The sequence below is a fragment of the Delphinus delphis genome, chromosome 4 (assembly GCF_949987515.2).
Source record: "Delphinus delphis chromosome 4, mDelDel1.2, whole genome shotgun sequence".
Classification (NCBI taxonomy): domain Eukaryota; kingdom Metazoa; phylum Chordata; class Mammalia; order Artiodactyla; family Delphinidae; genus Delphinus; species Delphinus delphis.
Genome location: NC_082686.1, coordinates 48,227,819 through 48,254,863, shown reverse-complemented (window position 1 = coordinate 48,254,863; position 27,045 = coordinate 48,227,819). Strand labels below are relative to the sequence as shown.

General features: G+C 38.7%; 1 protein-coding gene across 6 annotated transcripts in view; it reads left to right on the top strand.

Annotated features, from left to right (window-relative positions):
- Positions 1-27,045, top strand: part of ABI3BP (ABI family member 3 binding protein) — a 258,654-nt gene that overhangs the window by 76,533 nt on the left and 155,076 nt on the right. For all 6 annotated transcript variants that reach the window (XM_060010562.1, XM_060010560.1, XM_060010563.1 and 3 more), the window contains exons 3-4: positions 11,752-11,820; positions 15,865-15,997. In XM_060010562.1, coding sequence (XP_059866545.1) covers positions 11,752-11,820; positions 15,865-15,997 — 202 coding nt within the window. The remainder of the gene's footprint in view (positions 1-11,751; positions 11,821-15,864; positions 15,998-27,045) is intronic.

Genomic DNA, 27,045 nt, shown 5'->3' with positions numbered 1-27,045 from the left:
AATCCTTGCATTCCTGGGATAAACCCCACTTGATCATGGTGTATGAGCCTTTTAATGTGTTGTTGGATTCTGTTTGCTAGTATTTTGTTGAGGATTTTTGCATCTATGTTCATCAGTGATATTGACCTGTAGTTTTCTTTCTTTCTGACATCATTGTCTGGTTTTGGTATCAGGGTGATGGTAACCTCGTAGAATGAGTTTGGAAGTGTTCCTCCCTCTACTATATTTTGGAAGAGTTTGAGAAGTGTAAGTTTCTTAACTTTTCTGTAAATGTTTGATAGAATTCACCTGTGAAGCCATGTGGTCCTGGGCTTTTGTTTGTTGGAAGATTTTTAATCACAGTTTCAATTTCAGTGCTTGTGATTGGTCCGTTTATATTTTCTGTTTCTTTCTGGGTCAGTCTTGGGAGGTTGTGCTTTTCTAAGAATTTGTCCATTTCTTCCAGGTTGTCCATTTTATTGGCATATAGTTGCTTGTAGTAATCTCTCATGATCCTTTGTATTTCTGCAGTGTCAGTTTGTACTTCTCCTTTTTCATTTCTAATTCTGTTGATATGAGTCTTCTTTTTTTTCTTGATGAGTCTGGCTCATGATTCATCAATTTTGTTTATCTTCTCGAAGAACCAGCTTTTAGTTTTATTGATCTTTGCTATCGTTTCCTTCATTTCTCTTTCATTTATTTCTGATCTGATCTTTATGATTTCTTTCCTTTGCTAACTTTGGGGTTATTTTGTTCTTCTTTCTCTAATTGCTTTAGGTGTAAGGTTAGGTTGTTTATTTGAGATGTTTCTTGTTTCTTGAGGTAGGATTGTATTGCTATAAACTTCCCTCTTAGAACTGCCTTTGCTGCATCCCATATGTTTTGGGTCATCGTGTTTTCATTGTCATTTGTTTCTAGGTATTTTTTGCTTTTCTCTTTGATTTCTTCAATGATCTCTTGGTTATTTAATAGTGTATTGTTTAGCCTCCATGTGTTTGTACTTTTTTTTTTTTTTTACTGATTTTTTCTTGTAATTGATATCTAGTCTCATAGCATTGTGGTCAGAAAAGATACTTGATACAATTTCAACTTTCTTAAATTACCAAGGCTTGATTTGTGACCCAAGATATGATCTATCCTGGAGAAGATTCCATGAGCACTTGAGAAGAAAGTGTATTCTGTGGTTTTTGGATGGAATGTCCTGTAAATATCAATTAAGTCCATCTTGTTTAATGTATCATTTAAAGCTTGTGTTTTCTTATTTATTTTCATTTTGGATGATCTGTCCATTGGTGAAAGTGGGGTGTTAAAGTTCCCTACTATTATTTTGTTACTGTCGATTTCCCCTTTTATGGCTGTTAGCAATAGCCTTATGTATTGAGGTGCTCCGATGTTGGGTGCATAAAGATTTACAATTGTTATATCTTCTTCTTGGATCGATCCCTTGATCATTATGTAGTGTCCTTCTTTGTCTCTTGTAGTAGTCTTTATTTTAAAGTCTATTTTGTCTGACGTGAGAATTGCTACTCAGCTTTCTTTTGATTTGCATTTGCATCGAATATCTTTTTCCATCCCCTCACTTTCAGTCTGTATGTGTTGTTAGGTCTGAAGTGGGTCTGTTGTAGACAGCACATACACAGGTCTTGTTTTTGTATCCATTCAGCCAGTCTCTGTCTTTTGGTTGGAGCAGTTAATCCACTTACATTTAAGGTAGTTATCAATATGTATGTTCCTATTACCATTTTCTTAATTGTTTTGGGTTTGTTATTGCAGATCTTTTCCTTCTCTTGTGTTCCCTGCCTAGAAAAGTTCCTTTAGCATTTGTTGTAAAGCTGGTTTTGTGGTGCAGATTTCTCTTAGCTTTTGCTTGTCTATAAAAGTTTTACTTTCTCCGTCGAATCTGAAGGAGATTCTTGCTGGGTGGAGCCATCTTGGTTTTAGGTTTTTCCCTATCATCACTTTAAATATGTCTTGCCACTCCCTTCTGGCTTGCAGAGTTTCTGCTGAAAGATCAGCTGTTAACCTTATCGGGATTCCGTTGTATGTTATTTGTTGTTTTTCCCTTGCTGCTTTTAATATTTTTTCTTTGTATTTAATTTTTGACTGCTTGATTAATATGTGTCTTGACATGTTTCTCCTTGGATTTATCCTCTATGGGACTGTCTGCACTTCCTGGAGTTGATTGACTATTTCCTTTCCCATATTTGGGAAGTTTTTAACTCTGATCTCTTCAAATATTTTCTCAGTCTCTTTCTTTTTCTCCTCTTCTTCTGGAACCCCTACAATTTGAATGTTCGTGCATTTAATGTTGTCCCAGAGGTCTCTGAGACTGTCCTCAATTCTTTTCATTCTTTTTTCTTTATTCTGCTCTGAGATAGTTATTTCCACTATTTTATCTTCCAGGTCACTTATCCGTTTTTCTGCCTCAGTTATTCTGTTCTTGATTCCTTCTAGAGAATTTTAAATTTCATTTATTGTGTTGTTCATCATTGTTTGTTTGCTCTTTAGTTCTTGGTCCTTGTTAAATGTTTCTTGCGTTTTGTCTATTCTATTTCCAAGATTTTGGATCATCTTTACTATCATTATTCTGAATTCTTTTTCAGGTAGACTGCCTATTTCCTCTTCATTTGTTTGGTCTGAGGGGTTTTTACCTTGCTCCTTCATCTGCTGTGTGTTTCTCTGTCTTCTCATTTTGCTTAACTTACTGTGTTTGGGGTCTCCTTTTCACAGGCTGCAGGTTCGTAATTCCCATTGTTTTTGGTGTCTGCCCCCAGTGGGTACGGTTGGTTCAGTTGATTGTGTAGGCTTCCTGATGGTGGGGACTAGTACCTGTGTTCTGGTGGATGAGTCTGGATGTTGTCTTTCTGATGGGCAGGACCATGTCCAGTGATGTGTTTTGGGGTGTCTGTGACCTTATTATGATTTTAGGCAGCCTCTCTGCTAATGGGTGGGGTTGTGTTCCTGTCTTGCTAGTTGTTTGGTATAGGATGTCCAGTCCTGTCGCTTGCTGTTTGTTGAGTGGAGGTGGGTCTTAGCATTGAGATGGAGATCTCTGGGAGAGCTCTCACCGACTGCTATTACATGGGGCCAGGAGGTCTCTGGTGGACCAGTTTCCTCAACTCAACTCTCCCACCTCAGAGGCACAGGCCTGACACCTGGCCGGAACACCAAAACCCTGTCAGCCACATGGTTTTCAGGATGTCAGAGGTCTTCTGCCAGCATTCAGTATGTGTTCTGTAGGAGTTGTTCCACATGTAGATGTATTTCTGATGTATTTGTGGGGAGGAAGGTGATCTCCACGTCTTACTCCTCTGCCATCTTGAAGCCATCTCCTGATACATAAATTTTATATTATCTATTTTTTGTAAAAACAGATGATTTTATTTTTAATAAATTCTTTGTTAGAATAGCTTTATGTTTAAGAAAAGTTGCAAGTATAAGACAGAATTTCTGTGTACTTGACATTCAGTTTCTCCTATTCACATCTTAGGTTAACATGGTACATTTGTCACAACTAAGGAACCAGTATTGATACATTATTAGCTAAAGTCCACAATTGATTTGATTTCCTCCATTTTAACCTAAGATCTTGTTCCATTCCAAAGTCCCATGCAGGACACCACATCACACCTAGTCATGTCCCCTTAGGCTCCTGTAGACTCAATCTCCCAGACTTTCCTTGGTTTTGATGACCTTAATGGTTTGGAGGAGTCGTGGTTAGGTATTTTGTAGAATGTCTTTCAGTTTAGTTTTGTCTGATGTTTCTTCTCATGTTTAGACTGGGGTTTTGGGGAGGAAGAGGTGTATTACTTAAAAAAAAATTAAAAGGAAAGTAAGCAAAAGAAAAATTACTGCTAAATATTCTTCACCTTGAGAATCCAACTCTCATTCCTCACCCTTCAACTCAGAGCTATCGGTAGCCTTGTTTTTCTACCACATCACTCTGTGCCTGCATGAACAGTGGTTAGGCCATGTTTTAGAAACACTGCTCCCCTGGGTTTCCTTCTAAATCACTGACCCTCTTCAGCCAGTTATTTAATTTATTTATTTATTTTGCGGTACGCGGGCCTCTCACTGTTGTGGCCTCTCCCGTTGCGGAGCACAGGCTCCAGACACGCAGGCTCAGTGACCATGGCTCACGGGCCTAGCCACTCCGCAGCATGTGGGATCTTCCCGGACCGGGGCACGAACCCGTGTCCCCTGCATTGGCAGGCGGACTCTCAACCACTGCGCCACCAGGGAAGCCCTTCAGCCAGTTTTGAAGCTGTTCCTTTCTTGACCTTACTGGAAGGTGTCAGGCAGTGGCAGCAAGGACCAAACTGCCCCTGGCCAATGTACCATGCCACTGACTGTTAAATGTATTTGAAAGATTTCAAAAGCTGGGGAAAAAGTATGTCTTAGAAACAATGAAGTATGGTATTCTGAACTTTTAATATGCCATTTCCTATAAAACAGCCTTATATTGAATATTGTCAAATTACCATTTGAGTTTCAGACATAAATATGTTGATGTTATGTCTCCAGATCAAATTAAAACCAGTCAACTTCCACCTGCTAGATTCATGAAAAGTTGAATATCTTTTCCTTAAGACTCTTTCACTGCCCCCACAGTTTTCAAAATCCAAGGAGCTGGTACAGTCCCAATGGAGGCCCATCCAACTTCTGCATGCTGTATGGCTTAATTGCATTCAAGACCACCTCGCCTGCACTAAGCCCTGTTGTTGGCTGGTCCTCCACCACCGTATCAGGTGCCTGCTGGCCAAAATCCCTGCATGGGCGAGCACAGCTGCTCAGAGGAGACCTGTTCTGTGAACAAGCCTCTGGCTCAGTGCCCAGTGTTCTCCTTGGCAGGTTTCCAGGGCGGCAGCTCAAGGGTCTTACTCTCCAGTCCATCCTAAGACTCCGTCTACCTCCAGAGAGCAAGAGGAGATTCCAGCCTCCACTGGGGACCCAGAGGGAGTTGTCTCCCTCCTGTTTGGGGATGAACCGAGGATTAAGCCTCAGTGTTGTTGTTGTTGTTTGCGGTACACGAGCCTCTCACTGTTGTGGCCTCTCCCGTTGCGGAGCACAGGCTCCGGACGTGCAGGCTCAGCGGCCATGGCTCACGGGCCCAGCCGCTCCGTGGCACGTGGGATCTTCCCAGACTGGGGCACGAACCCATGTTCCCTGCATCAGCAGGCGGACTCTCAACCACTGCGCCACCAGGGAAGCCCCCTCAGTGTTGTTTCTAAACGTCCAAATCACGATAGAAACAGTCTGGACTTCTTTTTTTTTTAATCAAAAGTAAACCTAACTACTGACAAAAGGTGTTTATGGACTGTCTTTAACAGGCTCAAAGTTACTTGGAAATTGATTTTGATTTTGAAACTTCTCTCTGGGCCTTGAACAGTGTCTGGGATGATGTCCACCTTCCCTGATTGAGTCCAGAGGGTCCCAGATCTTAAAAGCAAAACTGTGAGAGCAGAGTGGTGCCTGGCCCTCTCCTGCTAGAGTAAAGCCTGCACACCCTCCACAGATCTGGTCTCTCACAGGATGTTTGCAAGCCAGCTGTCTTTAGCTTATGGAGAAGGTGGCTCTCTGTATATTGTGATTTCAGGGACAGAAGAAAAGAATTAGGAAGGGTGCTTTGGTTACTTGATACCATTGGTTACTTGATACCATGGTTACTTGATACCATGTATATATTTAGTAGAGGACATATGCTTGTCTTTTATGTAATTAAAATAGAACAGATCATGAGTAGGGGTAGTGTATTAATATGAATTCACTCATGCTAAGTTGTAAATAGTTGCTTTTGTGATCCTCTCTAAGAACAAATGAAAATAAGCTTGATGAGGATTACCACATCTGGTAAAGAGATAGTCAAAGAGGGAAATGGACATGGAAGCTTAAATCTGGGGCCTTCATAAGCAAGTTTGTTCTAACTCACAATTCTGGTAAGCTTGGCTTTAGGTGTAAATATTCCAGTAATGCTTCCAATCCACTGCCTCGGTTTATATATTCCTACATCATTGGAGTAAAAGAATATGTAATATAATTGGTTACATCATTCTTTGTTTATTTTCCTAATCCATGTCTCAGGCACTCAATAAAAATGCTGAAGCAGGTTACAAAAAAAAATCCTAGTGTAACATTTAAAAATATTTAGTAATAAAAGGGACAGAATAATGAGGGTTCAATATTCTGATAAAGCCAGGGAGTTACTCAACAGAAATGTATGTTTAGGGTCCTGCATGTTTAAAGAACGTGGTTCAGATATTTTACAGTAGGTTTTATCATATTGAGGAAGTATTCCATTAAATCCATATTAATTAAGAATTGATATTGAATTTTGTCAAATGCCTTTTCAGCACTTGTGGAAATCGGTGCTTTTTTTTCTCTACGTTCCTGGAATAAACTACACTTAGCTGTAATGTACTATTATGTGCTGCCAGATTCAGCTTGTCAATATATTTTACAGGATTTTTTGCATTGATATTTGTGAGCAAGTAATGTTAAAGAAAAATTATTCAGTGACACTTGTTAAAGATGGTAAGGAAGACTTTATTCAAGGGGGAGGGGGTTCTTGTGATAGATATAGGGGAAATTGCAGTGTTGTCTTGTAGTGAGGGAGAGAAATTGGGCTCAACTCCAAATATAACAAGGAAAAGTGGGAATTATAGCTAAGGAGCAGAGTAGGAGTGAATGGATGGAAAATTACTGAAAGGAAACATCAGGGGTCAGGGAGGATTCTGGCGAAACTGACCTAACAGGGTTCTTGATGAAGATAGGCCAGGGTGATCAGATATCATCTGTGAGATGGAGGGTGATGAGGAACTTGATTGGATACCAAGTGTAATCAAGTATGGAAGATGGTGGATTCTGGCTCAACTGTCTCAGGATTCCTGCTCTAATTGGACAATGCAGAAATGAACACAGAAGCCCAAATGTCAGAGCCTAGTTGAGCAAGAGCTCAGAAGAGCCTGATAAGAGTTTGGTCAAGAGAGAGAATCTTTGTCAGGGTGGGGTGTAATTTTCTTTTTTAGTGAAATTTTTGCATTTTGAAATCTTTGCTTGCTTTAAAAAAAAAAACGGTTTTGGGCTTCCCTGGTGGCGCGGTGGTTGAGAGTCTGCCTGCTAATGCAGGGGGCACGGGTTCGAGCCCTGGTCTGGGAGGATCCCACATGCCGCAGAGCAACTGGCCCCGTGAGCCACAACTACTGAGCCTGAACATCTGGAGCCTGTGCTCCGCAACAAGAGAGGCCGCCATAGTGAGAGGCCCGCGCACCGCAATGAAGAGTGGCCCCCGCTCGCCACAACTAGAGAAAGCCCTCGCACAGAAACGAAGACGCACACAGCAAAAATAAATTAATTAATTAATAAACTCCTACCACCAACATCTTCTTTAAAAAAACAAAACAAAAACGGCTTTGAACATTTTCTTTTTAAAATATGTCCTCAGGGCTCTTAGGACACAAAATTCTGCTTTTAAGAAATCATCATTATGATTGCTAACATTAAATTAGCACTTTCTGCGAATAATCATTACTAAAACCCCTATGAGCCCAGGTACTATGAGTTTTCAATTTTGCATGTGAGGAACTAGGTGCACTGATGTTAAGTATTTTTCCTTGTACTAGCGACTAGCTGAGCAGGATTTGAGTGCAGGCTCCAGGGTCCATGCTCTTACCCAGAAATTTAGTCTTTGATGAAACCAAACTGTTAAAAAGATGACAGGGGTAAAGTACATTATTTTGTTTGTTCGGGTCCCTTACCTGATTTCCTTTAGGATCATCCTGGCTTATTTTGTTTCTTTTGTGGAAACTCGCATGGCAGGAAAAGGAGAAAAAACCTCACTACGACACCATCCTGAAGTAGTGTGGCTTGCAATGCAAATGTCCCCTAACAAAAATGTGAGAATTAGGATTTTTTGAGCAGAGCGAGTATGGGAAGATTATTTGTGTTACCAAAAAATCTAGGACTTTATAAAGAATTTCAATAGTAGATTTCCTTAAACAGGAAGCTGTCTGTATCCTCCACCACAGGGCATTCAAAATATGAAGCAAATTAGATTTAATTAGTCTGCAACATTGTCAGGAATGGAAAAATTGTCAAGGTAACTGCATTCTATACATTTTCTTAAAATTTCTTAATAATACACATTCTCTAAAAAGTAGTTGATTTTGGCATGTGTTGCCAAAATTTCTGATCAGGCTACAGTGTATATATTTCCAGACTGCTACAAATCCACAAAGAATTTCATAGTGCAGAACAGAAATAGAAATCTTGTTTTTCAGTTGTTCTATTTTTCCACGTCTGTGTTCCCAACTGAACATAAAGACTACTGAAATGCGTGAATTTGGAAGTTTTTAATGAGAGTGAGAGCCAGCATATGCACCCAAGTCCCGACATCTGTTCCAATTTGTAATTGGCTGTAACAGCCTATGCTCTATGCAGAACAACTGTGATCATAACAAAAATTACGTTTAAATTGCTCATGTAACATGTAACATATGTCTCAGATCATGGCACTGTCTTTAGCTTCTATGTGTGTTATTTTTCTAGTATTTCAGGCCTTTTTTTTTTAAAAAAAAAACCACTGAGGTATAGTTGAATTAACGTGTATCAAGGAAGGAAATAAAAGGCTAACTCTACTCTGCCACAATGAGAACAATTTAAGAAAAATGGGATTTAGCTTTGTTTTCTAGAAGTGAGTTCCAGAGACTTATTAAAAGGGCATTTTGGGGACAAGATTAAGAGCTACATAATTTGCAGGGCCAAGTGCAAAGTAAAAACACAGGGTCCATGGCTCAAAAACCGGGAAAAAAATGTCATTAAAGGTACTAAAATATAAAGTTTTTTCCAGTTTCTCAACTTGTCATGGTGCTCTTTTATTTGCTATTTAAGGTCATTTAAGTAAAGAAAAATGACGAGTAAATTATTAGTATTTCTTATATTGTGCAGTGCTAGTTTTAAATGCAAATGTAAGATCCTTTAAGTCCTAAGCAGAATCACTAAAATGACACAATTTGTATTTTGTAGTTCATGCATACGTACTTTATTCTTGCCACACTAGTGGAAATGCACAGAACTCAACTTTTTGATGCTTGCTCATTCTACTAATACCCTCTGCCTTCCACTTACTCACGAGTGAGGGAGAACTGAAAACAAAAGGAAGCAGGGGTTTCTCTAGCTTTTCCTTTCCCTCTGTGTCCTAATTTTCAGCGTCAGTGTCTGGCTAATACAGGAAAGGAACATGAATAAGAAAGGACATGATAGGATTCTTTGGTCATTTTTGTTTCTTAAAATGCTGTTGCCTTCTTTCTGCATTTGAAGCAAGTTCTGGTTCAAATGGAAGTGTGACCTCACAGGGCTGTCAGTTTCCCTTCCACAGACCCTTACTCAGTGGTAGATGTAATACGCTTACCTTATTTGACCTTTGAGTCTTACTGGACTCCCACACGACATGGGCCCTTTGGAATGCTATGCTAATGGGTACCTAGAATGCTATACATGGATGGAAGGAAGTGCAGACATGCATTATTGTTCTCATCTGCTCTGCTCACACTCATGCTCCATTATCCCATTGGACAGCCCTTATAAAACATGAATTCAAAGATAAAAGTATTAAGAGTTTCATGATGGTGACAGCAGGATATTAAACCAAGCGTGGGACCCTTCTGAACATGGGGCCCATGTGACTGCACATGCTGCCCATGAGGCTGACCCTGCCTCAGTGACCTCATCTACAAATTGGGATGAGAATAGTTCTTGTCAGGTAGGATTGCCATGAGGAGTAACTAAATTATGAATATAATGTATCCAGCACATAGGAAGTACTCAACACACAGTAGTTTCTTAATACCTATATTGCTCTATATCCCAAATAAAATCAGGAAATGGTTATTATATTGTTACTACAGAACTTGATTTAAGTTGAGCTTTTCCTTATATAAGCTCCACTAAGCAAGATATGCTTTCAAATACATGAGACTGAAACACAGCGAACGCTCCTCTATCTGTATTTTGGTTATTAGGCACCAATACAATCAATGAGCCAAAGCTCTGAGGTCAATTCAAGAGGTTACCTGGTTTATCTTTTGCAGTGGTAATTACTGCAGCAGGTTATAGCAAATAGGGCCTGGTGAGGTGTCCAGGAAAAAGACAAAGGCTTGAGTCATTAAACATGGTTGAAGGCCAGGTTGTCTCTGGCTGAGAATGAGGTCAGCCCCATAAAGCCTTGGGCTTCAAACACATGGAGGGGAGATATTTGAAAGAAAACAAAGACATGAGCTCCGTCTGAGCAAGTAGGAGTGAACTGCGATTGACTACAGCATCCGGATGAAGTGTGGTGTAGAATGAGTTCCAGGATCCAGAGTTACTGAAGAAATATTGTAGATAATACCCATCAATCAATTGATTAATCCAATAGAGCTGCTTATAAAATGCTATTGTATATGCCCAGAGTGTATTTGGCTTATTTATACACTGTGTATAGACCAACCATTCCTCTTTTTTTTTTTTTTTTTTTTTTTTTGCGGTACATGGGCCTCTCACTGTTGTGGCCTCTCCCGTTGTGGAGCACAGGCTCTGGACGTGCAGGCTCAGTGGCCATGGCTCACGGGCCTAGCCGCTCCACGGCATATGGGATCTTCCCGGACCAGGGCACAAACCCGTGTCCCCTGCATGCATCGGCAGGCGGACTCTCAACCACTGCGCCACCAGGGAAGCCCCAACCATTCCTCTTGAAAACATCAATTTTAAAAACTTTGATAAATTATCAGCCCCTGATTGAGTTAACACATATTGATTGTCTAAATATCATTTTATTTAAAAACTAGATATTTTAATTTTTATTTTTACTGTCTACATTTTAATTTTTATACTTTTAGGTTGCTAAAATTTATTGAAGTGTATTTGATTTACAATGTTGTGTTTAATTTCTGCTGTACAGTAAAGTCACTCAGTTATACATACACGTATTCTTGTTCATATTCTTTCCCATTATGTTTATCACAGGATATTGAATATAGTTCCCTGGGCTATACAGTAGGACCTTGTCATTACTATTCAATGTTTTGATGAATACAGACACCTGTGAACCTTAAAATTATCAAGATACCAGCCCACAGATTTCCCTCATAAAACCTAAATCTTTTTAAAAGAGATTCTCTATTTTCCATTGGTATATTTTAGGTGAAAATTATACCAACTTAAATTGTGATTTTGTTTAAAAATTGTTCATGAAAATGATTGATTGGATGTGATAACAGACTGAAATGCAAACAGGATAAAAAAATAGGTAGGATGTTATGAATATTCAGATTCCCAAGAAAGTGAGCAATTTCAGATCATTCAACAGGTGAGACTCTTGTGTCCTGCACAAGTATGATTTTCCTTCTCTGACTTTGAAGCACCAGACTGACCCTCTGTGAGGAGTAGGATAACAAAAGAAATATGATCTGATTTTTAAAAAAGTCTCTTCTCAGAGAAAAGGACTGATGAAAATGTGGCATGAAATCTGTGTCTAGCATAATTCTTTTAAGACTTCTCCCTGACTCCTGTCCATGGGGTTTTGAAAATCTGGATTTAATTTTCATTTTAAAAACTTAATGGCCTGGACTATCCCGAGAAATTTGAACTTTCTGAATTCCTGGACCCTCTCACCCACCCGTGCTGTGGTTACGATGACTAAAGCTGACTAAAGCTGGGAACACTGAGTCAGGAATGGGTTTGCTGTCATGAACTCTGTTCGCAAAGAATCTTACTGATAAATAATGTTACTGTTTCCAGATGCTGAGCCTAAATATCTGATAGTCGTGCGGCCCGCTCCTCCTCCCAGCCAAAAGAAGTCATGCTCAGGTATTTTTGTTGATTTTTTTTTTTTAATTAACTTTAAAGCATGCCTTTTCGTCTCTTTTCTACCCACAAAGACCACGTGGCTTGGGGCTGTCTCAGGAATATAGGTTAGAAGATGTACCATGCCCAGCAGACCCCCGTCAACGCAACCCTGCCTGGGGAGTAGCATAGCCTGGTGGGAGAGGCTCTTGGGGTCTTTTCCAGCCTCACCACATACAAACTGCAGGGATTGAGGCAAATTATTGAACCTCTCTGTGCCTCCATTCTGACGTATGGTAGGGTCTGCATGAGGATTAAATGAGTCCACAAATACGCAACACGTAGGACAGGCCTGGCCCAGAGCAAGTGCTCATTTAGAGTTAACTCCTGTTGGCCTGTCTCTATTTTGTAATGTGTGAACTAAAGCCCGCTCTTGTGCCTTTCAGATTTTTTAGGGCAAAATTTGATGTCTAACCTTTGCTGAAGGAAACTGTTGACATTTCAAAAGCATAACTCATTTACGTGTGTGTTAAATGGGTTGGAACTTGGATTTTATTTACACCTCTTCCTTCTAAATCTCTTGTATTTAGTCAAACATAGAAAATAGGACTTCTTTCATAAAACAGCAGTGCAACACCCATCTTCCCAGGGCTAGGGAGACTTAAAACAGGAAAGTAGATACCATATGTATAAAAAAGTAGAAACATTTCTGCATGACTAAGGAAGATTAAAATCCTATGTTGTCCCGGGACTTCCCTGATGGGGCCGTTCTGCCCGCCAATGTAGGGGACATGGGTTCGATCCCTGGTCCAGGAAGATCCCACATGCTGCGGAGCAACTAAGCCCGCGCGCCACAACTACTGAGCCCACACATCCTAGAGCCCATGGGCCACAACTACTGAGCCCATGGGCCACAACTACTGAGCCCATGTGCCACAACTACTGAAGCCCGCGTGCCTAGAGCCCATGCTCCGCAACAAGAGAAGCCACCACAATGAGAACACTGCATAGCACAACGAAGAGTAGCCCCCACTCGCCACAACTAGAGAAAGCCCGCACGCAGCAACGAAGACCCAACGCAGCCCCCCCAAAAAAATCCTGTGTTGTCCCAATTTCACTGCTAAAATTTCTTCTCAGATCAAATAAGGAAGCCGTTGCTATTACGAAGGACTGATAGAACTATAAATATGCTTTTAACATCTGATGTCACATCTTACTACTCTAGATAAAGTTGATCATAGTACTTTTCTTTTCTTTTTCATGTTCTAATATGAACTGTTCTCAAAATAATTATTTCCTAATCATATTTGTCTTTTACAGTACTCTGGTTGCCACACAGAAAAAAGGATCTTTCTTAAAGGGATGAGAAAGGTTGGGGGAGCGTACAGATATTCACATACACTGAGCAAAGGCGCCCTTTGTAGCTCTGTATTCTGTCTCCTAGGTGTATTAGCCATGCCTGGTTACCAGAAATCAGTTGCCACTATCCCCTCCCCTCCTTCTGTTGGTTTCCTTTTCTTTTTAGAGAAGCAATAAATGGTCAAGTATTTTGAGAAATACAGATCCTTTTCCTTGACCTCTTATATTATCCCAAAGTGCAAGGAAAATTTCAGTCAGTACTTACAACTTACTAATGGTAGTCGTCCAGGCAGCTTTCCATACACTTGAAAAGAAATGTACTCTCATCAGTATTTCAAGATTCTATTTCAGAATATTTAACAATAAAGTCAGGAAGCATGAGTATGGTTTTATGGGATTCTGGCTTCATAGTCACTGAACTTTTTCTTAATATGATTATAAAACAAATATACAAAAAGAAGTAAGGAAGATCAAGAGAGTGATTACAACTTAATAGCATTTTATAACTTCGTTTCATTTGGGGGCTTCTGTGACGCTGGCCTTAGAGATTATTTTTCAGTATGATGACCAACACAGGAAATTGTTTCATCCCACTCAGGATATAATACCCCACCTTTCCTTTCAGGCAACAGATATAATTTTTGTTTTTATAATCTGCATTTAAGAGTGATGTAATGAGTCATGGATTAGCTTCCATTCATTTTATATTTGTATCTGCCACATAAATTTTAATTATTTAATCATTTTTAAAGTAAGATCCAAACTTAGTGAAATAATTATTTGATAGTCATGTAAACCTTAGGTTCCTTGGGGAAAGAAAAATGTACCTTTTTTCTCTAAGTGGCATTATCTTCATACATTGTGAGCTAAGCCAGTGATATAGTAAAAAGAAAAGTAGATTATAATTCAGGAGACCTGGATTTGAATCTTAACCTTGGACAACCTTGAAACTACTCTGGGCCTTGTTTTTCATCTATAAAATGAGACAGCTGTGTTAGGTGAGTGAGTGAAAATCAACGCAGGGGTGGAAAAAGACTTATCAGAATCACCTCAGGGCTTTTTCAAACTACCCGTGTCCCCCACCTTTATCTCAGATTCTAATCTGCCCTCCTTGGGGGCCAAACTTGAACCCTTTGAATCATAGATAAGGTACTGTTGCAGGTGGATCTGGACAGATTTTCAGAGAAGTGTAGTTGCATGTTTGCAAGTAATTAAACAATAACCATCTTTGAAAATTATTTAAGATATCTTTTAAAAATTCATCTATGTCACAGCGAAGTAACTTTCCACCACTAGGTTGTGTATATTCTTGTTTCAGAGGGCTTTTCCGCTAGAATAACAACTTATACAACTTAAATCTGACAGAAGCAACAGTCATGGCACAATTTTCAAGGGTGTTTGGTTCAGATAACCTTAGCTAAGCTCATACAAGGGGTACCCTCCTACCCACCTTCTAAAGGTCACAGGCCATTTTGCTGTTTGGCTCACACTACAGTAGATGAAGATAAAATTTCTTTTTATAGCAAATATACGTAGTATCATGAAATGAAAAAGAGAATTAATGGAAATACAAAGCATATATGTTTTACATTAGTGCTGCATAATTTTATTAGGTCCCATTGGATTTTTAATTAATCCAATTAGATTGTACCCTGATTTCTTTTATGAGCCAGTGTTGGTTTCCATGGTTGAAAAACTTCCCTCCTCTTTTTCACTCTCCTCCCATGCCTGCAATTTCAAATATTTTTGAAAAAACAAATGTCTGCACCCCCACCACATACTTGAAAAGAATATAGAATGGTATATCAGCATCACTCTTAGCATTGCCCCAATCCAGTTAGTCTTATCAGAATAACTGTGCTTCCTGTATTATTCGTACTCTTCCAGCAGTATTAAAAATGTGTGCACCTTTTCCATTTAGATACTCACTGTAAAAAAAAAAAAAAAAAAAAGGCTATTACAATGGTCTCACAAGGGATTTTACACTTCCAAATAGTTTTTTTAAAAAAAGACTATAACCTGCAACCTACACGGTAAGCTTTCTTTTCTAAAGTGTTATTTCACACTAATTCACAGTCCCAGGGGAAAAAAAAAGCATAATTTATTTTGTCTGTAAAAGAAAATTGAGTGTATATATATATATATACATATATATATGTATATATATGCCTATATGTGTGTGTGTTTATTTCATTGATAATAGCCAAGACCTCCATATTCATCCCTGACTCACAAGAAAATAAAAACTAGGAATGTATATAGTTTATATGTGTACACACACACACACACACACACACACACACACACACACACATAAATCTCAAAAGGGTATTTCATTTGATTCCTGCTTAAATTCATGGGCAAACCATTATTAATATTTGTGCACTATATAAAAAGAAAAGGAACTTAATGCTTTCACATTCTTCATCTCTTGCTAAATTACCTTTGTCTATTTTACCCAAATCATAAAGCACTTCCCTGGTGGTCCAGTGGCTGAGACTCTGCACTCCAGGGGACCCCAGTTCGATCCCTGGTCAGGGAACTAGGTCCCACATGCCACAACTAAGAGTTTGCATGCCTCAACTAAGGATCCCGCATGCCTCAACTAAGACCCAGTGCAGCCAAATAAATAAATATTTTAAAAATTATTTTTAAAAAAGAAAATACACTAAATATTAACGAGAATTAACCTGTCTGTTACCTCCGCAGGTAAAGCACGATCTCGCAAACCTCTCCAGCTGGTGGTTGGCACTCTGACACCAAGCTCAGTCTTCCTGTCCTGGGGCTTCCTCATCAACCCTCACCATGACTGGACATTGCCAAGTCACTGTCCCAATGACAGGTAGTTCACCATTATGGAAAATTTTGTTTTTCATCTGAAAATTGGCACTTGCTTTCAATAGTATCTGCACATGCTTTAGAAGAATGTGTAAATGGCAGGAGCATCAGTATTTACAGATCAGCTATTAGCTGTAGAGCCTGATCTAGGTGTGAGGGGAATGAAGATACATTAGTCAGGATCCCTACCCTTCAGGGAGTTATCACCTATCTGAATAGAAAACACATGCAAGTATTTTTTTTCTTTCTGAAGAAAAAACTAGAAAGGAAAATAAGCCAAATAGCAAGTGGGGTTATCAGTGATAAGTGTAAAAAAAAAAAAATCAGAGGATGAGGTTGAAAGCACTTAGTAGAGACTGTTAAAAATTGCAAAGCTTCATCTTTGGTTTGAAAACGATGTATCTTTGATCTGTCAGTTGACGAAGTGCTAAAACAGTAGTTCTCTCAGTGTGGTCCCTAAACTAAGCAGCATCAGCCTCAATAAACATCACTTGGGAAATTATAAAAAATGGAAATTCTCAGGTCTCCAGACCTACTGAATCAGAAACTTCACCTAAGCTTAGGGATCATTGACTTAGAAAACTAGAGGGAGGAACACATGGAGAAATGTAGGTCAAGGAAAAGCACAGTTGGAAATGAAGCTACCATCTTCTTTGGCAGAACAAAATAAGAAAAACCTAAGTTTATTTTTAAATTACTGCCATTCATCCATCCAGCATATGTAGTTGGCATTGTCTATGTGCTGGGCACTGTATAAATGCTGAACCATGATTCTAAACTGGGTATAAGATCATATTTGCTTTTCATAAGTATTTACTACAGTAGCTTCAAAATTCAAAACTTTGCATCTGACAATCAAAATTTTCAAGCTTCAACCAAGGAGTTTTTATTTTAGAAGATTTTTTTTAATTTTAAATACTCAAAGTGACTTAAATGTTTAAGATTTGTTTCATTACTTTTTTACATAAAAAACTTTGTTATTGAGGAATAATTTAAACCTAGTAAAATGCACAGATCTTAGGTGTACAGTTTAATCAATTACAAAAAATGGTGTGTAACCATGTACTGTACACCCCATCAAGACATAAAACATTTTCATTACTCCAGAAAGTACTAGAGTTGGCCACTCTAGAATTCCATATAAACAGAATCATAAAGTATGTTCTCTTTTTGTGTCTATCTTATTTATTCAGCATGTTTTTTGAGATTCATTCATGACATTGCAAGTATAAATAGTTCATTCTTTTTTTATTCCTGAGTAGTATTCCATTATGTGAATATTTCAGAATTTATTGATCCATTTTCTTGACGGTGGACACCTGAATTGTGTCTTGTTTTTTGGTTATTTTGAATTAAATTTTATAAACATTTTTGTATAAGACTTGTAGATATATCTTTTAATTTCTCTTAGATCAATACCTAAAAGTAGAATTGCTATGTCACAGGGAAGATGTATATTTGATTTTTTTTTGGGCCTAATTTTTCCATTTAAATTCCCACAAGCAGTATATGGGAGTTCTGGTTGCTCCACATCTGCACCAGCATTTTGTGTCATTTTAGCTATTCTAGTGTAGTCGTATCTCATTACCATTTTAATATGTATTTCCCTTGTACTAAAGATATCGAAAACATTTTCATGTACTTTTTTTGCTTTATATCTATTTTTTATAGTGCTTTATTTCTTTTTATTTGTCTTAATTGAACAGAAAAGAAAGAGCTTTAAAATGTTTGTAAGTTCTCAGAAGTACCTTTCATATGACTTTGATTAAGAAGTCTAAACTAAGAAAGAAAAAAATTTTCTTTCACATGTCCATAGTTCTGAAGGAAGAAATTCTTGGGAAAAGTATGTAGAAGATAGGCCAAAACTAAATTTTTTGAAAAGTAATTTTGAGCTGTTTCAAAGAATCTGAACTATTCCTTATTTCAACCACTACTAAACCCATAACTTACTTTGTTTGGAAATGGACTCTTGAAAGAACTTTCTTTCTTGTGATAACTTCAGTTTCTAATGGGTTCACAGGGTGCCAGTGCTGAGAAAACAAACACTTAAGGGTTGCTTTCTTTTCCTTTTTTTAGTCTCTTACTAAGAAAGAAAGAAGGAAAACAAAGAAGGGAGGGGAGGGGATGGGCAGGAAGGGTAGAAGGGAAGGATGGAGACCTTATACTCTTGTAACAAAATGTAGCTGATTTTAATGGTTACTCAACTTGCTTGATAAATCCATGAGGTTCAGTAACTTGCAAATTCATATAGCAGGATTTGGATACGATTTCCTCCCCTGTCCTCAAGCCTTTTCTTCAATTTCACTTGGTTCTGCTGACCCCTCCATGAAACGACTTATCTGATGATTGATTCTAATTGATAGAGGTTGCCATGGTTTGACAGCACAAGGAGATAATGAATATGAAGAAGGTAGAGGAACAGTTGCCCTTCTTCATGAATATGAAGAAGGTAGAGGAACAGTAACAGAAGGTAGGAATAGAGTTAGAATTTTATCCAAGGCAATTGACTTGAAGGCCCCAAGCTACTCAGACAATGTGTGTACCTCACCCTCTCATCCCCTTGCCCATACACCCTGGCTCTGCTCTTCTCATCAAATAGATGGAGTCATGCCCATCAAATCACAATATTTAAAATAAATAATTCTACCTAGAATGAAGTTTTTTAAAAGATTCAATAATAACATGTCAAGATGCTTGCCAAGTTTCAAACGTGAGTATGTGGGAGGATCAAAGTATCCCTGACAGAAATAGGGAATTGTTAGGACATGACTAAAGGGGAAGAATTAAATGGTAATGACAAAAAGAAGCATTTGGAGTCCTTGTGAATTTTATTTACCCATCCCTCCTTTCTCCCTAGTTAGAACAGTTAATAAAGAGCTGACATTTGAGAAAAAATAATAGTCCTTATTTAAAAGCTCTGGAAATACTGTACATATTATAAGCACCCAAATAAATCCACCAGAACAACTCAATTGGTGTACTTAGATGCAGAATTGGAGAAATCCACCCTCATATGATTAGGTAGATGGTATTGTTTAGAATTTAGATTAATCCAGTAGGTTAGAGTAAGCAATAATAGTTACAGGGAATGATTCCTCCTTGAAAATTAGAAGATTAGTACAGCTCAAGTTTTCCTTCAGGAGCATATTCTGACAAAACTGTTGAAATCTGAATGCCCTTGGCTTGCTACAGGAACATCAACTGATGTAATTTTAATCCATTTAACTCTAATATTTGGCACTATGTGTAAAGTCTGTTTTTTTTTAAAACAGAATCATTTCACATTGGTTTGTATAGCATCGTTTAGTAATTTGCATATTACTATGCAAGTGCAAGTTATTGGAAAGGTTTCTTTACATTATACTTTGACTTTTTTTACATTTTATTTATTTATTCATTTTTGGCTGTGTTGGATCTTCGTTTCTGTGTGAGGGCTTTCTCTAGTTGTGGCGAGCGGGGGCCACTCTTCATTGCGGTGCGCAGGCCTCTCACTGTCGCGGCCTCTCTTGTTGCGGAGCACAAGCTCCAGACGCGCAGGCTCAGTTGTTGTGGCTCATGGGTCTAGTTGCTCCGCGGCATGTGGGATCTTCCCAGACCAGGGCTCGAACCCGTGTCCCCTGTATTGGCAGGCAGACTCTCAACCACTGCACCACCAGGGAAGCCCCTATACTTTGACTTTTGACTTTATATATCAAAGCTCTCGTATGGTGAGTTTCTAATGAGAAAACCTCTGTTTTCTGTTTTATTTGTTTTAAGCTTCGAAACATTAATGAGTCACTTTATCCTTGGTTGTATGTTTCCATTCCTATTTGCATAGGGTCCATATGGTTCTCCCATGTTTTTAGAGCCTTTTCTGAGTTCACATTCTTTGGAGAGTAGATGTACCTAATTTACAGTTTTTATTCTTAATGGGCTTTGAAAGGAAGAATGTACATGTTTGTCCTCAATATATCTAAGGTCAAAAGAAAGCTTTCCAGATTGGCCCAGATGAAGAGTTAAAACCACAATTTATTTCACCATTAATAGCATATTTTTTCCTTCCCATGTTTCCAGCTTGTTAAAGTGTTCAAGATTGCCTTAGTTCTCACTCCTTTGCCAACTTATTAAAGCTTTATGATTCTTTTAGAATTTTCTTTTCACATTTTCTAACACGTTCACATTGTACTTACTTGCTCTTAATGTACAGTGAGGGCCCTCCTTTTTGGCTGGTCCCGGGCTGACTCTTGCCTTTTTTTTTTTTCTTTATCCCAAGTTGTTAAGAAGTGAATATTTTTGATGTCTGGAAATTCTCACTTGATTTAGCCCAATGCCTTGTTACCCATTTGTCTTGCCATGTAAATTTTAAGCTCTGTGAGGATAGGGACCGTGGGTATCTTAATCCACCATTGTTTCCTCAGTCCCCGGGCCAGCATCTGGCACATAGTAGGCCTTCAGTAAATTTATACTGAATGAATAAACAGTAAAATGTTAGCATTTTCACTTTTATGCCTTACCATTACTTCAAACGTAGAACAAAATTGAACTCATACTTTTCTCTTGAAATATCAGTTCCCCTATTACTTTCTGAAGTATCATAATTCTTTCACTCTCCATAATTTGAAACTTCATGAATCTTTAAATTCTTCATTTCCTATAGGTATTGAGGCTCTGAGTTACATTGGTTTTGCCTTTGAGAAGTACCCATATTAGTATCTTTATCTTCTGCTTCTCCATTTCCATGTCAATGATTCCAATCCAGACACTCCTTACCTTACCCTGCATCCTGGGAATAGCATCCTGGCTACTGACCCTGACTCTTTTCGTATCCCAATCCATCCTGGTTTCTGCAATACTGAAGAAAATTTAGGCTATTTGCCGTCAGCTCACTGTTTCTTCATCCCACATTTAGTTTTAACTCTCTTCTGTTCTTACCAAGGAACATGTTTCTGACTTCAGACAGTGCTCATCATCTGGTCGCTTCCATATTCCATAAGCCTTTGATCTTTTACATTTGCCTCTTTACTGATATTGGTGCCCTGCCTCTTGCTTACAAACATGCTCAAGATTTCCCTACTCCCAAACAACATCTTCTGTTGACTGTGTTATATCTTCTAGGCTACTTTTCAGACTCTTCTCTTAATTCCAAAACTTATCAGATTAATGTGCTCTCATATTCTTGACTTCTCTACCACACTCACAGTCTTTATTCTCTTTCACTGGCTTCGGTCCTCTTTTTACCATTCCACTGAAACTTCTCTTGGTGATCTAGCAATTAATTGCTAGATCCAGTAGAGTTTTCTCAGTTCTTATCCTTTTAAACCTCTTTGTGGGAATTTTGGCCATCCTCCCATTCTTGAATTCTTTCTTCCTTTGAAATTTTTATTTCGATTTTCCTCTTACCCTCTTCCTCTTATGTTTTGCTTACTTGTTGTCCTGTCTCTCAAATGTGGAATAGAGATATATCCTTGGATGTCCACCTATGTATCCTCCTTATCTCAGCTATAAGCCATGTCTCTATCACCTCTATATAGAACAGTGATTCTCAAAGTTTGACATACTTGCAAATCATGTGGGAGATATTGAACTTTGACGTACTTGCAAATCATGTGGGAGATATTGTTAAAATGTGGGTTCTGATTCCACAGTCCTTAGGAATAGCCTGAGATTGTGCATTTCTAAAACCTCCCAGGAATTTTTGACGTTGCTGTTCTACAAGCAATAGCAGGAGTGGTATAAGGATGTAAATGACTTCCAATGCTAAACCTCTGACCTTGACCCAATTCCAAAGTTCTAAGAGTGTATTTTTAGTTGTCTGTAGAATATTTTCATTAGGATGACCAGGTAACAGTGTTCAGCACCTCAAACTCAAACTAAATCAATGTTGTCTATACTACTAAAAAAACCTCCTTTTCCATCTCTTTAACTTCCCTCTTCTCAAGCTTGAATATTGAGTTTTGATTTTTATTTACACTTCCCTTGTCACCCATATCCCATAAGGAGTCTAGTCTCATCAATTTAACTTTGATCTGTTCCTTTTTTCCCCTTCATTCTATTCCTTCCATGGTTCACTCCTTTGTTATCTCATATCTGGACTACAGCAAAGTGAGATTCCTCCCTCCAGTTTTTCTCTGATTATTCTACTGCTGATAAATCTAACTTCCTTCATTACTGCTCAACTTTATTTACCTGTTGATTCTGTTGAAGAATCTTCCCCAGGTTCCCACTGGCTGGTTAAAAAAAAAAAAAAAAAAAAAAAAGGTCATAGATTCTCTCCAAGAATCTATCTCAAGGAATCTTTGAGTCATCCTCCTGACATGGGGTTTAAATCTGGCCTACTCTGCTTTCCCTGGATCTGGGTAGGATTTCCTGCTCTAAATCTACCACCGAGGTGGGGTTTACAAGGTAGCCTTTTTACAAATTCAGGCTTCAGGGTGCCATGCCCAGCCACCCTCAGGTGCTTTGCTTTTCATCCTGCCTTGTTTAGTCATATGCAAATGTACACCTGCCTCTTTCCCTATTCTGTGAGTTCATTTTTTAATTTATGCCCAGCGTCTTACTTGTCTTGCATCACACTTTACAACAGTAGTTCTCAACAAATGCATGAATGAATAGGCAAGTGGAATGTCCAAAACTAGCTTTAAAAATCATCTAACTAGTCCATTCAGCCCTTGAACCTCCTCTGAAACATCTCGCAAACAGACGTCAGTCACAGTGAGTATCTCCAGGGATGGTACATAGCATGATTGCTCGGGGTATAAATTCTGGTCAGACTGACCTAAGTTCAGACTTCTGCTCTGTTAGCTGAGTGACCTTGGACAGGTTACTTAAATGCTTTAAGCCTTGATTTTCTCATCTGTAAAATGGGAGTAATAACAGTAATATCTCATAGTGTTGTCAGAATTAAATGAGATGACACATGTAAAATGTGAGTATGTTCACTGGCATGCAATGAATACTCAAGAAATGATACTGAGGCGTGAGGAGTTTGGGGGTACACAAAAAGAAGTCCAGGAAGCCTGTAGGAACAGAGAGCAGCTCCGAGCTCCCAGCCAGCCAGGAAACAGGACCTTGGAGCCATAGCCAGAAGAAACTGGATTCTGCCAACAACCTTAATGAGTTAAGAAGCAGGTTCTTCCCAAGAGCCTCTAGTTACCTGGCCAGGTATCACACCTCTACCCTCGGGACTGAAAGCTTAGAGTCTTAACCACAGGACCATCAGGGAATTCCCCAGAATCCCCCACTTCTTACCACCTCTGCCACCCTCGTCCAAGCCACCATCATCTCAGGTTTATCCACTGAGAGGGACTGTAACATCCCAAAGCAAGGAACCCACTTAGCAACTGGATCTTAGATTCTGAGTACTAGGAAATCTGGCAGAGACCATCTTCATCAAATGAATCAAGTAAACAAAGTTAACATCACAAGGAATGCAACAAATTGAAATTGTGCACCCCCCAATAGGATGCAACAGGAAGAACACGGCATCATTTGCGTGATACTCCTGCCAAAGTGCATCACTTGAGACTTGTGACTTGCGCGAGTGACACCTCCAGTCGAATCCTGTGGGATGTATTTCATTTTCCATGTGGATAAGAATTATCAAAGCAAAAACTACACTGGACAGAGTTATAGAGCCATGTGGCTGACAGGGTCTTGGTGCTCCGACCAAGTGTCAGGCCTGAGCCTCTGAGGTGGGAGAGCCGAGTTCAGGACATTGGTCCACCAGAGACCTACTGGTCCCAGGTAATACCAGTCAGTGAGAAATCTCCCAGAGATCTCCATGTCAACGCTAAGACCTAGCCCCACTCAACGACCAGCAAGCTCCAGTGCTGGACAAGCCATGCCAAACAACTAGCAAGACAGAAACACAACCCCACCCATTAGCAGAGAGGCTGCCTAAAATCATAATAAGTTCACAGACACTGCAAAACACACCACCGGACATGGTCCTGCCCACCAGAAAGACAAGATCCAGCTCTCATCCACCAGAACACAGGCACCAGTCCCCTCCACCAGGAAGCTTACACAACCCACTGAACTAACCTTACCCACGGGGGGTAGACAGCAAAAACAACGGGAACTACAAACGTACAGCCTGCAAAAAGGAGACCTCAAATGCAATAAGTTAAGCAAAATGAGAAGACAGAGAAACCATAGCAGATGAAGGAGCAAGGTAAAAAACCCCAGACCAAACAAATGAAGAGGAAATAGGCAGTCTACCTGAAAAAGAATTCAGAGTAATGATAGTAAAAATGATCCAAAATCTTGGAAATAGAATGGAGAAAATCCAAGAAACGTTTAACAAGGACCTAGAAGAACTAAAGAGCAAACAAAGAATGATGAACAACACAATAAATGAAATTAAAAATCCTCTAGAAGGAATCAATAGCAGAATAACTGAGGCAGAAGAACGGATAAGTGACCTGGAAGATAAAATGGTAGAAAAAACTATCACAGAGAAGAATAAAGAAAAAAGAATGAAAACAATTGAGGACAGTCTCAGAGACCTCTGGAACAACATTAAATGCACCAACTTTCGAATTGTAGGGGTCCCAGAAGAAGAAGAGAAAGAGAAAGGGACTAAGAAAATATTTGAAGAGGTCATAGTTGAAAACTTCCCTAATATGGGAAAGGAAATAGTCAGGTCCAGGAAGCACAGAGAGTCCCATACAGGATAAATCCAAGGAGAAACACGCCAAGACACATATTAATCACACTGTCAAAAATTAAATACAAAGAAAAAATATTGAAAGCAGCAAGGGAAAATCAACAATTAACATACAAGGGAATCCCCATAAGGTTAACAGCTGATCTTTCAGCAGAAACTCTGCAAGGAGAAGAGTGTGGCAGGACATATTTAAAGTGATGAAAGGGAAAAACCTACAAGCAAGATTACTCTACCCAGCAAGGATCTCATTCAGATTTGATGGAGAAATTAAAACCTTTAGAGATAAGCAAAAGTTAAGAGAACTCAGCACCACCAAACCAGCTTTACAACAAATGCTAAAGGAACTTCTCTAGGGAGGAAACACAAGAGAAGGAAAAGACCCACAATAACAAACCCAAAACAATTAAGAAAATGGTAATAGGAACATACATATTGATAATTACCTTAAATGTAAATGGATTAAACGCTCCAACCAAATGACAGACTGGCTGAATGGATAAAAAAACAAGACCTGTATATATGCTGTCTACAAGAGACCCACTTCAGACCTAGGGACACATAAGACTGAAAGTGAGCGGATGGAAAAAGATATTCCATGCGAATGGAAATCACAAGCAAGCGGGAGTAGCAATTCTCATATCACACAAAATGGAGTAAAATAAAAACTAGTACAAGAGAAAAAGAAGGACACTACATAATGATCAAGGGATCAGCCAAAGAAGAAGATATAACAATTGTAAATATTTATGCACCCAGTGTAGGAGCACTTCAGTACACAAGGCACATGTTAGCAGCCATAAAAGGGGAAATCGACAGTAACACAATAATAGTAGGGGACTTTAACACCCCACTTTCACCAATGGACAGATCATCCAAAATGAAAATAAGGAAACACAAGCTTTAAATGACACATTAAACAAGATGGGCTTAATTGATATTTATAGGACATTCCATCCAAAAACAACAGAATACACTTCTTCTCAAGTGCTCATGGAATCTTCTCCAGGATAGATCATATCTTGGGTAACAAATCAAGCCTTGGTAAATTTAAGAAAATTGAAATCGTATCAAGTGTCTTTTATGACCACAACTCTATAAGACTAGATATCAATTATAGGAAAACTAAAAAATACAAACACATGGAGGCTATACAATACACTACTTAATAAGCAAGAGATCACTGAAGAAATCAAAGAGGAAATCAAAAATATCTAGAAACAAATGACAATGAAAACACAACTACCCAAAACGTATGGGATGCAGCAAAAGCAGTTCTAAGAGGGAAGTTTATAGCAATGCAACCCTACCTCAAGAAACAGGAAACATCTCAAATAAACAACCTTACTTTACACCTAAAGCAACTAGAGAAAGAAGAACAAAAATACCCAAAGTTAGCAGAAGGAAAGAAATCATAAAAATCAGATCAGAAATAAATGAAAAAGAAATGAAGGAAACGATAGCAAAGATCAGTAAAACTAAAAGCTGGTTCTTTGAGAAGATAAACAAAATTGATAAACCATTAGCCAGATTCATCAAGAAAAAAGGGAGAAGACTCAACAGAATTAGAAATGAAAAAGGAGAATTAACAAGTGACACTGCAGAAATACAAAGGATCATGAGAGATTACTACAAGCAACTATATGCTAATAAAATGGACAACCTGGAAGAAATGGACAAATTCTTAAAAAGCACAACCTTCCAAGACTTAACCAGGAAGAAATAGAAAGTGTAAACAGACCAATCACAAGCCCTGAGATTGAAATTGTGATTCAAAATCTTCCAACAAAGCCCCAGACCAAATGGCTTCACAGGCAAATTCTATCAAACATTTAGAGAAGAGGTAACAGCTATCTTTCTCAAATTCTCCCAAAATACAGCAGAGGGAGGAATATGTCCAAACCCATTGTACAAGACCACCATCAACCTGACACCAAAACCAGACAATGATGTCAGAAAGAAAGAAAACTACAGGCTAATATCACTGATGAACATGGATGCAAAAATCCTCAACAAAATACTAGCAAACAGAATTCAACGGCCATTAAAAAGATCATACGCCATGATCAAGTGGAGTTTATCCCAGGAATGCAAGGATTCTTCAATATACGCAAATCAATCAATGTGATACACCGTATTAACAAATTGAAGAATAAAAACCATATGATCATCTCAATAGATGCAGAAAAAGCTTTTGACAAAATTCAGCATGGATTTATGATAAAAACCCTTCAGAAAGTGGGCTTAGAGGGAACTCTCAACATAATAAAGGGCATATATGACAAACCCATAGCCAACATCGTTCTCAGTGGTAAAAAGCTGAAATCATTTCCACTCAGATCAGGAGCACGACAAGGTTGCCTACTCTCACCACTATTATTCAACATAGTTTTGGAAGTTTTAGCCAC